Genomic DNA, 13,619 nt, shown 5'->3' on the forward strand with positions numbered 1-13,619 from the left:
GGCCTGACCAAACTTCAGAATTCTCTAGCTCGGTCGAATCGAAGTCGATTTGGCTGATTTTTGGACGAATCGATTGCTCTCGTCGAGTTCTCGAAGCCCAGCCGAAGAGCTTGCGTCGAAACTTTCGCATACGCGCACATTGAAGTCGGGTTGAAGATTTGGTTTCCACACAGGTCCTGGAGCTCCCGAAGGACGGCGGCCTCGCGGATCTGGCGTCGGCGACGGCGGCGGACTTCCGCGCGCTCCTCGCGAAACCATCCTTCGGGGGCCTCTCCGTGACCATCCCCCACAAGCAGCTCGTCCAGCCCTTCCTCGACGAGCTCACGGACGCCGCCGAGGCCATCGGCGCGGTGAACACCGTGACGCCCCGCGCGAGGACGGCGGCGATCGACGCCGTGTCGCTCGGCGGCTCGCGGCCCGTGCTCGTCGGCGACAACACGGACTGGATCGGCATCTGCGCGACGCTCGAGGACGCGCTCGCGCGCCGCGGCGCGCGCGCGGCCACGGGCAAAGCGCTCGTCGTCGGCTCGGGCGGCACCGCGCGCGCGGCGTGCTACGCGCTCACGAAGGGCTTCGCGCGGCGGACGGGCGCGGGCTTCGACCTCCTCGTCTACGCGCGCGACGTCGCCAAGGCCGAGGCCCTCGCGGCCGCGTTCGGCGGCGAGGCCGTCGCGCGGCTCGACGGCGTCGCCGTCGACGCGGTCGTCTCGACCGTGCCCGGCGACGTGGGCTTCGTCGCGCCCGACGGCCTCCTCGACAACGAGCCCGCCGTGCTCGACGTCGCCTACAAGCCCGCGATGACGGCGCTCCTGGACCAGGCCCTCTCGCGCGGCTGCCCGGTGTCGCAGGGCGCGTCCATGCTCGTCAAGCAGGGCGTCGCCCAGTTCGAGCAGTGGACGCGGCGCGTCGCGCCCGAGCCCGCCATGCGCGCCGCCGTCTTCGAGGGCGTCGACGAGCTCGAGGCCTGACGCGCGTAAGACTTCAAGGTTGGCCGAGTCATCGACTCGCGAATATGTTGAAGGGTAATTATGAGGGATATCCGAATACTCCGAGCAGGCAGCCCTCGCGAGGGCGGCCGTGCTGTTAAAGATGGCACCCTGACACCATGGGCAACGCGGCCCTCTCCCCGGCCCCGGCCGAGGCGGCGACGGCGGCCTGGCGCGCGCCGCCGGCCAAGGACAAGGGCCCGCGGCGGCCGCCGCGCGCCCCGCGGCCCTCGGAGCCCAAGGCCGTCCGCGAGGCCATCCCCCTGCCCGCGGACGTGCTCCCGCACCTCTTCTCCTACAGCTGCGCGCGGGAGGTCGGGACCTTCCGCTTCCTCGTCTCCCGCGGCGCGAGCGCGCAGCTCATAGCGACGGCGGAGCTCGCGCCGACGCTCGCGGACGCGGAGCGCCGCGGCTACTGCGAGTCGCCCGCGTTCCTGCCGCGCGACGCGGACCGGGGCCGCGGCGGGCGCCGGCGGAGCGCGACGCGCCCGCCGGCGGCGCGGCCCGGCTACCGCTACCGGCCCGCGGGCCCGCTCGGCGCCGGCTGGTACTCGGGTTCTTCTCACGCCGAGACCCCGGCGCTCCGCGACGCGCTCCGCTGGCGCCGCGGCGGCGACGGCGAGCCGGAGATCGACGTGCGCATCTGCGCACACCCGGCGTCCGACGGCCGCGATGCCCTCGTCGTCGTCCAGTGCTACCTGCCCAAGCCGCCCAAGCCCGAGACGGTCCGCCTCGCCGACGGCCGCTTCGTCGAACATCAGGAGACGCCCTGGCACCGCTTCCGGCCGCCAAACTTCGAGCCGGGCATGCCCGAGGGCGCCACCCGGGGCAGGACAAGAGAGCGAAATTCCCAACTTCAAAGCCTCATATCTCGGCCGTTTTCCACTCGTTTCGGCTGATTTTTGGACGAGCGATCATCCCTCGGAACGGTCTCGAAGCGTGGATGTTTTTCTCGTGACGCGCGCGCGCGGAACACTCACGTTGAAGCGACGTTGAATCACCCTTGTCCTGCCCAGGCGCCACCGTGCGCTTCTACGGCGCCGCGTCCTTCGAGGAGGCCCGGGACTACGCGACGCCCGGCGACGACGGTGCCGCGCGCTGGGCGCTCGGCCGCGTCGCGTTCCACTCCTACGGCTTCGTGCGCGACGCCTGGCCGCCGGAGCGGAGCCCGACGTCCTTTCTGACGAACGCCGACGTGGGCCAGAGCCTCTACCTCCCCGTGCGCCGCGTCTCCGCGCCGCGGCGCGCGGACCGCCAGTGGCGCGACGACCTGTGTGGAAACCAAATCTTCAACCCGACTTCAATTTGCGCGTATGCGACCGTTTCGACGCAAGCTCTTCAGCTGGGCTTCGAGAACTCGACGAGAGCGATCGATCCGTCCAAGAATCAGCCGAATCGACTTCGATGTGACCGAGCTAGAGAATTCTCAAGTTTGGTCAGGACCACCCAAACCAGTGGTTGGTTTCCACACAGGCGACGACGCCGAGTCCAGGTACGCGACCGACGACTTCCAGCACCTCTGCGTGCGCGAGCTCGACGGCGCCCTCCGGAGCCACGGGCCCTTCGCCCACGCCAACGACGCGCGCGCGCCCTGGCGCGTCGGCGACGGCGTCGCCGCGCGCGTGGCGGCGCACGGCGGCCTCTTCGGCTTCGGCCCGCGGCGATGACGGCTAACATTGGAGTGGAACACGGAGCGGCGGGTTAGAAAAAGCGAACGGCGGGGCCTAGTGCCCGCTCTTCTTGGACTTCTTGCCGGACTTGGTCCGCTTGTCGTCGTCGCCGATGTAGGAGTCGATCCACGCGAGGACCGCGTCGTCGTCGCCGATGAGCGACGAGTCGATGTCCTGGCAGCAGAAGCAGTCGTCGCCGCTGCCGCAGCCGCTCGAGTTCTTCGTGCCGCCGTACTCGTTGCAGCTCTTCTTCTCGTACATACAGACGCCGCCGTAGTCCTCCCAGCACGTGCTCGTCTCGTCGGCCGTCTCGTCCGTGCAGATGGCGACCTCGGCGGCGCCGATGGTCGACATGCCGCCGTCGGTGCCCTTGGCCTTGGCGGCCAGCGCGCCGCCGAGCGTCGTCGGGGCGACCTTCGCGAACAGGGCCGTCGCGCCCGCCGCGCCGCCGTTGAGGCCCGCGAAGGCGAAGGCGGCGACGAGGAGCCCCGCGGCGGCGACGGCGCCCGTGCGCTTCGCGAAGCGCTTCGCCTGGGTCGCCTCCGGCGCCTGCCCCTCGACGTCCGGCACCTCCGAGTACATCGCGGCGACGACGACGACGGGGGAGGCGGGGCTGCTAAGACTGTCGTCTCTGAAAGCTGCCCGCTGACAAGATCCGTGCAGCGGTCGCGGCTAGGCTTGGAGTCCCAGTGCCGCGAGGCCTGGTGCCGCAAACCCCCCGGGTAGGCCCTCTAGCTGTTAACCTCTCCTAGCCTAGCAGCAACGTTGCAGGTTTACGAAAGGCTCGACGATGGTTCGCGCGCCGTGCGGGCAGCCCGCCGCGGCCTCGAGCCCCGGCGCGAGCTGCCCGTCGTGCGCCCGCGCCGTCGACGCGTCGGACCGCTTCTGCCGCGACTGCGGCGTCCGGCTCCAGGGCGCGCGACCGGCCCGCGCGGGCCGACGGCGCCGCGTCCCCTGGGCCCTGCGCGCCGCCGCCGCCGCCGCCGCCGCCGCGACCGCGGCGCGCGTGTCCGCCCAGCCCCCGGAGGACGACGTCTTCAGCATCGAGCGGCGCCTCGCGCTGGAGCGGGACCGCCAGGCGGCCATCGCTTTGGAGGACGCGTACGACCTCGAGTCCACGCCCAAGGAGATCCACGTGTCGTGCCCCCAGGTGCCCTTCGTCGAGGTCACGGACCTGCCGGACTACGCCGTCACGGAGCACAACCAGTGCCTCGTCTTCCGGGTCACGGCGCCGGACCTCGAGGCGAAGCTCACGGTCCGCTGCGACGGCGAGTTCGAGACCGACGGCGCCTTCTATTAAACGGTCGTGAGCACGGGCACGGGCCCCGCGTCGAGGGAGGGCCGGCCCTCGGACCCGTCGTCCGACGGCGGCGGCGACGTCGCCAGCGAGAAGTCCGCGTCCTGGAGGTGCACGTAGCCCGACGGCGGCTCCGCGGAGTCGCGCCGCGGCCGCTTCGGGAAGCAGAGCGCGCCGATGGCGTTGAGGAGGCCGCAGCACGTGAGCACGAGGACGACGAGCGCGAGCTGCCAGAGCAGCTTCAGCCCCACGTGGTCCGCGTCGACGGAGTCGTAGACGCGGATGAGCGTGTCCTCGTAGGGCGTCCAGAACGCGAAGGCCACGGTCCAGGCCTCGTAGACCTCGTCGAAGACGGCGTCGTTCGCGCGCCGGAGGTCCTCGGACGTCCGCGCGCGGCGCGTCCGCCGCCGCTTCCGCTCGCGGTTCGCGAGCGCGGCCGCCTGCGTGGAAATCAAATCTTCAACCCTACTTCAATCTGTGTGTATGCGACAGTTTCGACGCAAGCTCTTTGGCTGTGCTTCGAGAACTCGACGAGAGCAATCGATTCGTCCAAAAATCAGCCAAATCGACTTCGATTTGACCGAGCTAGAGAGGTTCGAAGTTTTTGCTGGACAGCGTTCCACTGGTTGATTTCCACACAGGCGGCCGCGGCGACGGCGACGGCGTAGATCCAGAACGCCAGGATCTCCCGGTCCGCGTCCAAGTCCAGCTGCGCCGTGATGAAGAAGTCGACGGCGTCGAAGACGCCCAGGCACGCGACGACGGCGGCCGTCTTCCGAGCGAGCGCGGGCACGGCGCTCTCCGCGTCCTGGTCCTGGGGCAGCCGCCGCGCCACGGCCCGCGCGCCGAGAAAAAAGGCGCCGGCCTTGAAGAGCGCGGCGGCGAAGCGCGCGGCCGTGACGGTCCCCAGCGCGGGCGACGCGTCGAAGGGCAAGAAGAGCAGCGACGTCAGCACGGTCGAGATGGCCAGCGCGGACACGTAGTGGAGCGAGCCGCGCAGCAGCGCCCAGACCCGCGCCGCGTTCGGGCCCTTGGCCGTCTCCGCGCGCCGCGTCGCCGTCGCCATCGTCGCGTAGGCGCCGACGAGGACCGACGCGCAGAGCAGAAACCGCACGCAGAAGAGGCGGAAGAGCAGCCCCGTGGGGGGCGCGTCGTCATTTTCGTCGAGCCGCCGCCCGTGGGCGCCGCCGGGGGGCCGCCGGCGCCGCGGGTGCGCGCCCGTCGGCGGCTGGAAGCTCGCGGCGCCGCCGCGTTTCCGCGCGCGCGGCGCGGACGGGCCCGTGACGTCCGGCGTCGCCCACTGGCTCGACACCTCCCACTCGACCTCCGCGAGCACGTAGGTGAAGGTCGTCGACACGCTCACGGAGTAGGCCGACGACGCCGCGCCCGCCGCGAGCGCCGTCAGCGCTTTCGCCGTCTCCGCGCGGAACGACACGCGCCGCTGGGGCAGGCGCGCGAGCGCCCAGGCGCTCCACCGCTCGAGGGCGGCGGCGGCGCAGGGGATGTAGGCGACGCCCAGGCAGGCGTTGATCCCGAACGCGCCGATCATCGACCAGCACTTCCCGCGCATGTCGCCGGGGCACACGGAGTCGGGATCCAGGTCGTCCTGGAGGATGTAGGCCAGCGCGACGGCGCAGAACGTGCCGTAGACGCAGTTCGCGATCTCCGCGCAGTCGAGGACCACGAAGTCGCTGTTCAAGCGCCGGAAGGGGCGGTGGAGCGCCTCGATGATGCGCGGCGGCGCGAGCGTGGGCTCGGAGCTCGGGATCTCCATGGGTTGTTTTCTTCCGGTGATCTCGAGCCGCGTGATCTCGAGCGCGTCCTCGAGCCGAGAAGTAAAACCCTCGGCGCCGTCGCGCGGACCCGGGTCCAGCCCACGAGCCCGGAACGAGCCGATCGACGAACTCAGCCCTTTGTGGCAATACTGGTTCACTATTAGTTCAACTTCTTCGGCCGAATGTCAATTTTAGCGCGTGCACCAGAGTACCGGGCGCAGTAAGCCTGATTGAAAGCGAGTCCGACGTCGGCGCCGCGTTCAGACACTGCACGGCAGCCCCGCGGCGGTCTCCCGGTGCGGGCCTCGGCCCCGGCGTGCTTCGGCATGGGGTCGTTCGGGCGGTCCAAGGACGACAGCAAGGCCCTCGAGGCCATGCGGCGCAACACGCGCCTCGGCATCGCCGCCGTCGCCGCCTTCGCCCTCGGCTACGTCGCCTACGCGACGGGCGGCCTCGCGGGCTTCGGCGGCGGCGGCGCGAACGACGACGAGTACAGCTCCCACATCGTCACGGAGCTCCGGTGCCCGCCGCCGAGCAGCCGCTTCGTCGACGTCGAGAAATTGGGCGCCGTGAGCACGAAGCGGCTCGTCCGCGCGGCCAGGGCCGCGGGCACGGGCTGCGGGGACCGGCCGCGCACCGTCGTGACCATGAGCTCCTTCTACGGGCGGCACACGTCCCTGCCCATGGTCGTGCGGAGCATCCTCGACCAGTCGTGCACGCCGGACGCGATCTACGTCTTCCTGAGCCTCGTGCCGCTCATCGACCGCGAGTTCCGGCACAACAAGTCGCGCGCCGTCGGCGACGAGATCGGCGCCTTCGAGGACGTGCTCAAGGCGCTGAGCCCGCTCGTGAAGCTGCACATGATCACGCGCGCGGAGGACGACTTCGGGCCGGCGACGAAGTTGTTGCCCGCGCTCCGCCTCGAGCGCGACGCGCGGACGCACCTCATCACCGTCGACGACGACACGACCTACCACGAGGACATGATCCTGGCCCTCTCGCTCACGGCGCAGCACGCGTCCAAGCCCGTGTCCGTGGGCTTCTGGTGCGAGGAGTTCGGGTGGGCGCCGCAGCAGGGCTACTTCTTCATGCACGCGCAGTACCGGCCAGGGCAGCAAAAGGGTGATTCAACGTCGCTTCAACGTGAGTGTTCCGCGCGCGCGCGTTTCGGAAACAGCACCCGCGCTTCGAGAGCGCTCCGAGAGATGATCGCTCGTCCAAAAATTAGCCGAAACGAGCGGAAAACGATATGAGCCTCCAAAGTTGGGAATTTCGCACTCTTTTCCCGCCCAGGTACCGGCGCGAGTGCCTCCGCGTGCCCGTCGAGGGCACCTGCCACGGCTGGCTCTCGGGCGTCTCGGGCGTGCTCTTCGAGCGCGGGTCCCTCGACGACCAGATCTTCAACTACACGGACCGGCCCAAGGGCTGCTGGCTCCACGACGACGTCTGGTTCGGCGGCCACGTCGTGAGCTCCCTCGACGCCGTGCCCTACCTCATCGACCCGGGCTTCAAGTCCCGCAAGGTGCGGCGCATCGAGCACGACCGGTCCAAGTCGTCGTCCTACCTCCAGACGCTCAAGCTCCGGGAGCACGGCGACGACCCGGAGGCCCAGTGCGCGTCCTCCTTCGACTACATGCGCGACGCCGTCCACCGGGGGCACCACAAGTCCGCCGGCGGGCACCGCTAGTCCGCGCCTAAAAAAAGCGACGCAGGGGACGCTTATGACCGCTAGAAGATGCCCCGCGGGCGCTCGGGGGGGGAGGGCGCGTCGGACGGCGCGCACGCCGCGGGCGTGTGGAAGTCGACCGCGTACTTGCAGATGCTCGGCTCGTCGACGTGGCCGAGGGCCTCCTCGGCGCCGCACTTGAGGGCCACGGTGAGCTCGCGGGCGCCGTGGCCCGCGCAGTACTGGCCGTTCGCGTAGTGCCAGCCGCCGTCCGCCCGCCCGTCCACGTGGCGCCACTCCTTCCACGCGCCGAGGTTCGTGTGGTCCTGCTTCGCCTTGCCGAAGGGGCACAGCTCGTAGGTGTACTGGGCGATCTTCTTCGAGTAGCACTGGCCCTTGAGCGGGAAGTAGGCGCCGTCCGGGCCGGAGTCTTCCTCGAAGGCCCGCCGGTGGTCGTCGATCGTTTTTTGCGCCGCGGTCTTTTGCTCTTTGAGCTTCTGCAGCGCCTCCTTCGCGGCGGCGGCCTCGGGGAGGGCGTAGGTTTCGACCTTATCGTCGACCTTGGGCACGATGAGCGCGGCGGCGAGGGACGCCTGGTCGCCCTTGAGCGCCGCGAGGCGCCCCGCGATAGCCTCGCCGTCTTTCCGCAAAGCGGCGCCGCAGGCCTTGGCGACCTCGAGGGCCACGGCCGTCGCGGCGTCCGGCGACGCGCCGCCGAGGTGGAGCGCGCCGAAGAGCTTCTCGAGGTGGCCCGCGGCCGCGAGCCGGTGCTCCGCGGCGTCCGGCTCTTTCCCGACGTTGACCAAGGCTTCCGCGGCGTCGACGCCCAGCGAGAGGACGTCGACGTCGTCGATCTTGTTCGTCAGCTCGTCCGGGAGGCCCGCCTTGTTCATGACGACGTCCAGCAGCGCCTCGATCTCCATCGCCGCCGCCGCGAGTTCCAAAGCCGCCCTGCTCCTCTCGTCGCCGGCCGCTTTTTCGAGCGCGGGCGCCAACAAACCGTAGGCCGCGTCGCCCGCGGCGACGGCGGCGTCGCGCCGCTTCACGGCCTCGGCCTCGTGGTCCGCGACCTTCTTCTCGTTCATGTCGATGCCCTTTTGCAGAAAGTTGATGGTCGACTCCGCCGTCGCGGCCGCGGCGTCGCCCTCGGCCTTGGCCGCCTCGTACTGCGCCACGTAACTTTTGCGCTTCTCGAGCCCGGCCGCGCGCGCCGCCTCCAGCCGCAGGCGCTCCGCGTGTTTCTCGAGGTATTCGGCCTCGCACGTGTTGCCGCACTTTCCGTTTTCCTCGTCGCTCCCGTCGCAGCAGTCGCACGCGCCGTCGCGCACGCGGCTCGCCATGATCTTCGCGGCTTCATAATTGACGTTGGCGCACTCGAAGGTCGCGACGCCGATGGTCGCGCCGCTGCAGGCCGCCGTGCCGGGCTCGTCGGCGCCGTCGCCGCAGTCGCAGTAGTCGTCGTTGATCTGGGTCGCCGGGACGGCGGTGTAGCCGCCGTCGCAGGCGAGGCCGCCGGGCGGGACCGGCGGCTTCTGTTTGCCCCAGAAGGCAGCGGAAGGGCCCAGGACCAGGGCTGTCGCGACCAGCCATCGCCGGCGAGCAGCCATTGCCACTCCCATCGTCCTCGCAAAATCACCACAACCACCGGACACGCGGCCAGCTCCGTCGTCGTGCGCGGCTCGTCGCAGCCATGCTCCGGTCCATCCTGCTCGCCGCCGCCGCCGTGGGCGCGCGCGGCGGCCTCTTCTCGTCGAGCGAGCGCACCTGCGAGGTGGAGTCGTGCTCAACGTGATGGACGCAGCGGCTGCCCGTGGCCGACCAGTTCGTGAAGAACGAGGACGGCGCGGAGTCCTACGGCTGCACGGTGAACTACATCCCGCACCACCCGCCGGAGCTCGTCATCAAGGCGAACGGCCGCGAGCAGGAGCGCATCTCGCTCGAGCGCTTCCGGAACCCGAACGACATCCGGCGGCTCATGGAGAGCAAGGGCTTCGCGCAGACCGACGAGTACTTTAAAAAGCAGAAGGACAAGCGCGACGTCGAGTTCGTCGCGGGCCAGGAGGCCGACGTCTACTGGCTCGACGGCGACGGCGGCAAGCACCACAGCGGCATCGCGGAGGTCGGCGCGCCGCTCATGGTCTCGACGTACGTCGGCCACAACTTCGAGGTCCAGGACGGCTTCGGCGACCCCATCATCATGTACACGGTGTCGGAGAAGGCGAGGCAACGAGTTAGCATCCCGGCGGAGACGCCGGAGCTCTAGGACGAGAGGCCGGTCGCGCGGCGCGGACGATGACGGCCGCGGGCGAATTTGGCCCGCGGCCCGACCACATTCCGCCGGCGCGCACACCCTAATCTCACGAGTCCGCTAAAACGCGAAAGAGCGCGTCGGCGACGTCGTCGCTCGGCGACGGCGCGAGCCAGGCGGGCGCGGGGAGGCCCTGGCCCTCGAGGTAGGCGACGTCGAACATCTTCGACGCGTAGCGGTGCGCGCCGTCGCATAGAATGGTCACGACGGTGTGGCCCGGCCCCAGGTCCCTGGCGACCTCCATGGCGCCGGCGACGTTGAGCCCCGAGGAGAGGCCGAGGGCGAGCCCCTCGTTCTGGAGGAGGTCGTAGGCGCATCGCAGGCTCGCGCCGTCGTCGATCTCGTACTGCGAGTCGGGCGCGAAACCCTCGAGGTTGGCCGTGATGCGGCCCTGGCCGACGCCCTCGGTGATACTACTCCCCTCGCTCGCCAGCGCGCCGTCGCGGTAGTAGCGGAAGATTGCCGCGCCGGGAGGATCCGTCAGGCAGATCTTCGTCCGCGCGTCGCTCGCCTCGCGAAGAAACCGCCCCGTGCCGACGAGCGTCCCGCCCGTGCCGACGGCGCAGCTGAAAGCGTCGACCGCGCCGCCGGTCTGCGCCCAGATCTCGGGGCCCGTGGACTCGTAGTGCGCGTCGCGATTCGCGGTGTTGTCGAACTGGTTGCCCCAGCACGCGCCGAGCTCCTCCGCGAGGCGGCCCGAGACCTTGATGTAGTTGTTGGCGTCCTTGTATGGGGCCGCGGGCACCTCGACCAGACGCGCGCCGAGCTGGCGCAGCGCGTCCTTCTTCTCCCGCGTCTGCGTCTCCGGAATGACAATGATCGTCCGCGCGCCGATGGTGTTGCAGACGGCCGTGAGGCCGATGCCCGTGTTGCCGGCGGTGCCGTCGACGAGCGTCCCGCCGCGCGCGAGCGCGCCGCGCGCCTGCGCTTCCTGGACTATGCCCAGAGCCGCGCGGTCCTTGACCGAACCTCCAGGATTGAGGAACTCGCACTTGCCGTAGATCTCGCAGCCCGTAGCTTCCGAAGCTCCGCGCAGGCGAATGAGAGGCGTGTTGCCGATGGCATCGATGAAGTCGCCGTAGACGCCGTTGGCGCTGAAGCGGCGGCGCGCAATGGCACCGCTGCGGGAGGCCATGCTCTCTCTAGCTAAATTGAACTGCAACCCATACGGCACTCAAGCGGTTGCAGTGTTCAAACGTAGCCGCGACGACATGGCCATGGAGCGCGGCGGGCTGCTGCAGTAGGCTGCCCCAGCATTCGAGCGGTTGCAGGGTTCAAACATGGGCCGCGACGAAATGGAGCGCGGCGGGCTGCTGCAGGAGGCTGCCCCGGAGCCGGCGAAGCAGCACAGAAGCCTCATCTGCACGGGCGTCGGCGCCCTGTTCTACGCGCTGTGCAACGTCGCCATCTCGCAGACGACGGGCCGCGTGCCCAACGACCTGCTGCTGCTCTTCCGCTTCGGCGGCTTGTTCCTCGGCAGCGGTCTCGCGACGCTCGTCGTCGGCCGCGACGCGACGCAGCGGCGGAGCCGCGGCACGACCTTTTGGCTGGTGTTCGCCGGCACCGTCTCCTGGTGCATCAACGTCTTCTTCTTCGAGGCGCTCAAGCACGCGCCGCCAGGCGTCGCGACGGCCATAGTGTACATATACCCGCTGCTCGGCGCCGTCGGCGCGGCCTGCTTCCTCGGAGAGCCGCTGCCCGTGCACGCGGCCTTTACCGGCCCCGCGGCGCTCTTCGGACTCGTCGTCTGCGTCCTGGGCTGGCCGCCGGGGAGCGGCACGACGGAGGGCGGCGTCGAGCCCGTCGGCGTGCTCTGGTCCCTGCTCATCGCCTGGAGCGTGTCGTGCTTCGTGCTCTGCCAGCGCGTGCTCTCGGGCCGCGGCGACAACCCGGGCGCGCTCACGGGCGTGCGCCTCAACGCGACGCTCGGGCTCTTCGTGCTCAGCCCGTTCTACGTCGCCGTCGCGCGCTACGCGTCCGCGGCGCCGCCCGCGCGCTCCGCGGCGACGCTCGCGGGCCGCGACTACGCGTGGCTGGCGATCATGAGCCTCGCGACGAACCTGGGCCTCGGCCTCCAGACGTACGGGTTCCAGACGGCGGCGAGCCTGGAGTCCGTGGCGCTCGTGACCTACGTCGAGGTGCCCTTCGGCTACGTCCTCCAGCTCCTCATCCTCGAAGAGGCGCCGACGGCGTACCAGTGCGCCGGCTCGGCCGTCATCGTGGGCGCCTGCGCGGCGCACACGCTCCTCGACACTAGGAAAACACATTAGAGGAACGTGTAGGGCGACGGCCGCGCGAGCGAGCTCGGCGCCCGGACGCGCGCGAGCGACGGCTCCCGGCGCGGCTCGTCCGGGTCGAAGCTCCGGGCCTGCCCCCGCTCGAAGGCCGCCTCGCTGATGCCGCGGCCCGGCAGCTCGCCGTGGCGGTGCATGTCCTTGGTGCCGACGGGGTAGGGCAGCCAGGACGTGAGCTTCTCCGGCAGCGGCGGCCCCGCGTAGACGTAGTTCGGGTGGAAGACGAGCGTCGGCTTCTCGTACTCGACGACCTCCTCGGGCCTCCGGGCCACGGAGCACAGGTCGTGGTGCTTCGGGTCGAAGACGTTCCGCGTGAGCCTGGGCAGGACAAGAGAGCGAAATTCCCAACTTCAAAGGCTCCTAGCTCGGCCGTTTTCCACTCGTTTCGGCTAATTTTTGGACGAGCGATCATCTCTCGGAGCGCTCTCGACGCGTGGATGCTTTTTCCGGAACGGGCGCGCGCGGAACACTCCCGTTGAAGCGACGTTGAATCACCCTTGTCCTGCCCTGGCGTGAGCCGGAGCCGCGCGTCCGCGCTGTTCGCGAGCGCGTTGCGCTTTTTGGGAGGCGGCGCCTTCGCGTAGCGCCGCAGGGGCCGCGAGATGGCGGCGTTGCGCGCCTCGGCGTGGGCGCGCGCGCGCTCCGCGCGGCCCCGCGCCTCGAGGGCCAGCAGCGAGTCGAAGGGGTCCGCCGGGAGCGCGAAGACGTTCGGCGGCCTCCGGTGCCGCGCGGCGCGCCTTCGCAGCTTGTACTCGGGCACGCCGTAGACGCGGTGGTCCAAACCGATCCGATCCCGGAGCTCGACGTAGACGAGGTCGACGAACTCCTCAAAGTCCATGGTGCCCGAGCCGTCCTTGTCGACGCGGTCGAAGAGCTTTCTCACCTCGTCGTCGTCGAAGGCCAGCGGGTGCTTCAGATCCAGCAGCAGCTCCTGGAGCTCCTTGACGTCGATGAACCCGGACCGGTCGTCGTCGACGCGGTCGAAGATCTTGCGGAACTTGGCGAGCTCCTCGGGGAGCCAGTTGCCGTCGCTCACGAGCTCGACGTCGTAGGTTAACGTGGAAGGCCTCGTCCGGAACCAGCGCGTGGGCTTCACGGCCAAAATCTTCGCTTTGCGCCAGATGCCCGCGTGGTGGAGCTCGACCGTGTCGCCGACCTCGGGGAAGTACTCGCGCTCGCACGTCGCGAGCTGCCGCTCGCGCGCGGCGCGCGTCGACGCGCCCGCGTGGCCGCGCGGGCTCGCGAGCCCGAAGACCCGAGGCTCGGGCTCGGCGAAGGGGCTCTCGCCGGAGTGCGTCGAGTCGAGGGACTGGTGGCTGCTGCCCTCCTCGGAATCTAAGCCGTAGATGTCCTTCTTCAGCGCGCTCCGGAGGCGCCGCGTCTCCGCCGTGTGCGTGTAGGCCAGCGCGCCGCTCTGCTGGCTCGTCTGGCTCGCCGTCTCGAACTCGGACGCGTCGCGCACCTCCCAGGACTCGCGCCGACCGTCCCGCGTCTTCGAGTCGCGCGACGCCCGCTCCGCGTTCGACTCGGCGAGCTCGCTCCGCGACTTGATGGCCGGCCCGCGCACGGCGGCGCGGTTCTCGTACTTGCGGTCCATGACGATGTGCGCCATCGTTTTGTGTT

At 70.0% G+C, this 13,619-nt stretch overlaps 4 protein-coding genes across 4 annotated transcripts; 2 read left to right on the plus strand and 2 right to left on the minus strand.

The window, feature by feature from the left end:
• Nucleotides 1–1,619: 1,619 nt before the first annotated feature.
• AURANDRAFT_72211 (hypothetical protein) lies at nt 1,620–2,398 on the minus strand (the record flags this gene model as incomplete). Its single annotated transcript, XM_009041489.1, has 2 exons — nt 1,620–2,256; nt 2,307–2,398. Coding segments are annotated over 2 exons (448 nt in total), but the record flags the coding sequence as incomplete, so codon positions are not given.
• Nucleotides 2,399–6,054: 3,656 nt separating this feature from the next.
• AURANDRAFT_66329 (hypothetical protein) lies at nt 6,055–7,415 on the plus strand (the record flags this gene model as incomplete). The annotated part of the gene is made up of 2 exons (XM_009041453.1): nt 6,055–6,827; nt 7,022–7,415. 2 exons carry the CDS (start codon nt 6,055–6,057, stop codon nt 7,413–7,415), a joined length of 1,167 nt encoding a protein of 388 aa, XP_009039701.1.
• Nucleotides 7,416–9,084: 1,669 nt separating this feature from the next.
• Nucleotides 9,085–9,654, plus strand: AURANDRAFT_77967 (selenoprotein; the record flags this gene model as incomplete). Its single annotated transcript, XM_009041454.1, has 1 exon — nt 9,085–9,654. A coding segment is annotated over one exon (570 nt), but the record flags the coding sequence as incomplete, so codon positions are not given.
• Nucleotides 9,655–9,751: 97 nt separating this feature from the next.
• Nucleotides 9,752–10,837, minus strand: AURANDRAFT_30577 (hypothetical protein; the record flags this gene model as incomplete). The annotated part of the gene is made up of 1 exon (XM_009041488.1): nt 9,752–10,837. One exon carries the CDS (start codon nt 10,835–10,837, stop codon nt 9,752–9,754), a length of 1,086 nt encoding a protein of 361 aa, XP_009039736.1.
• Between the last annotated feature and the right edge of the window lie 2,782 nt (nt 10,838–13,619).

The sequence above is a fragment of the Aureococcus anophagefferens genome, assembly GCF_000186865.1.
Source record: "Aureococcus anophagefferens unplaced genomic scaffold AURANscaffold_21, whole genome shotgun sequence".
NCBI classification, from domain to species: Eukaryota; class Pelagophyceae; order Pelagomonadales; family Pelagomonadaceae; genus Aureococcus; species Aureococcus anophagefferens.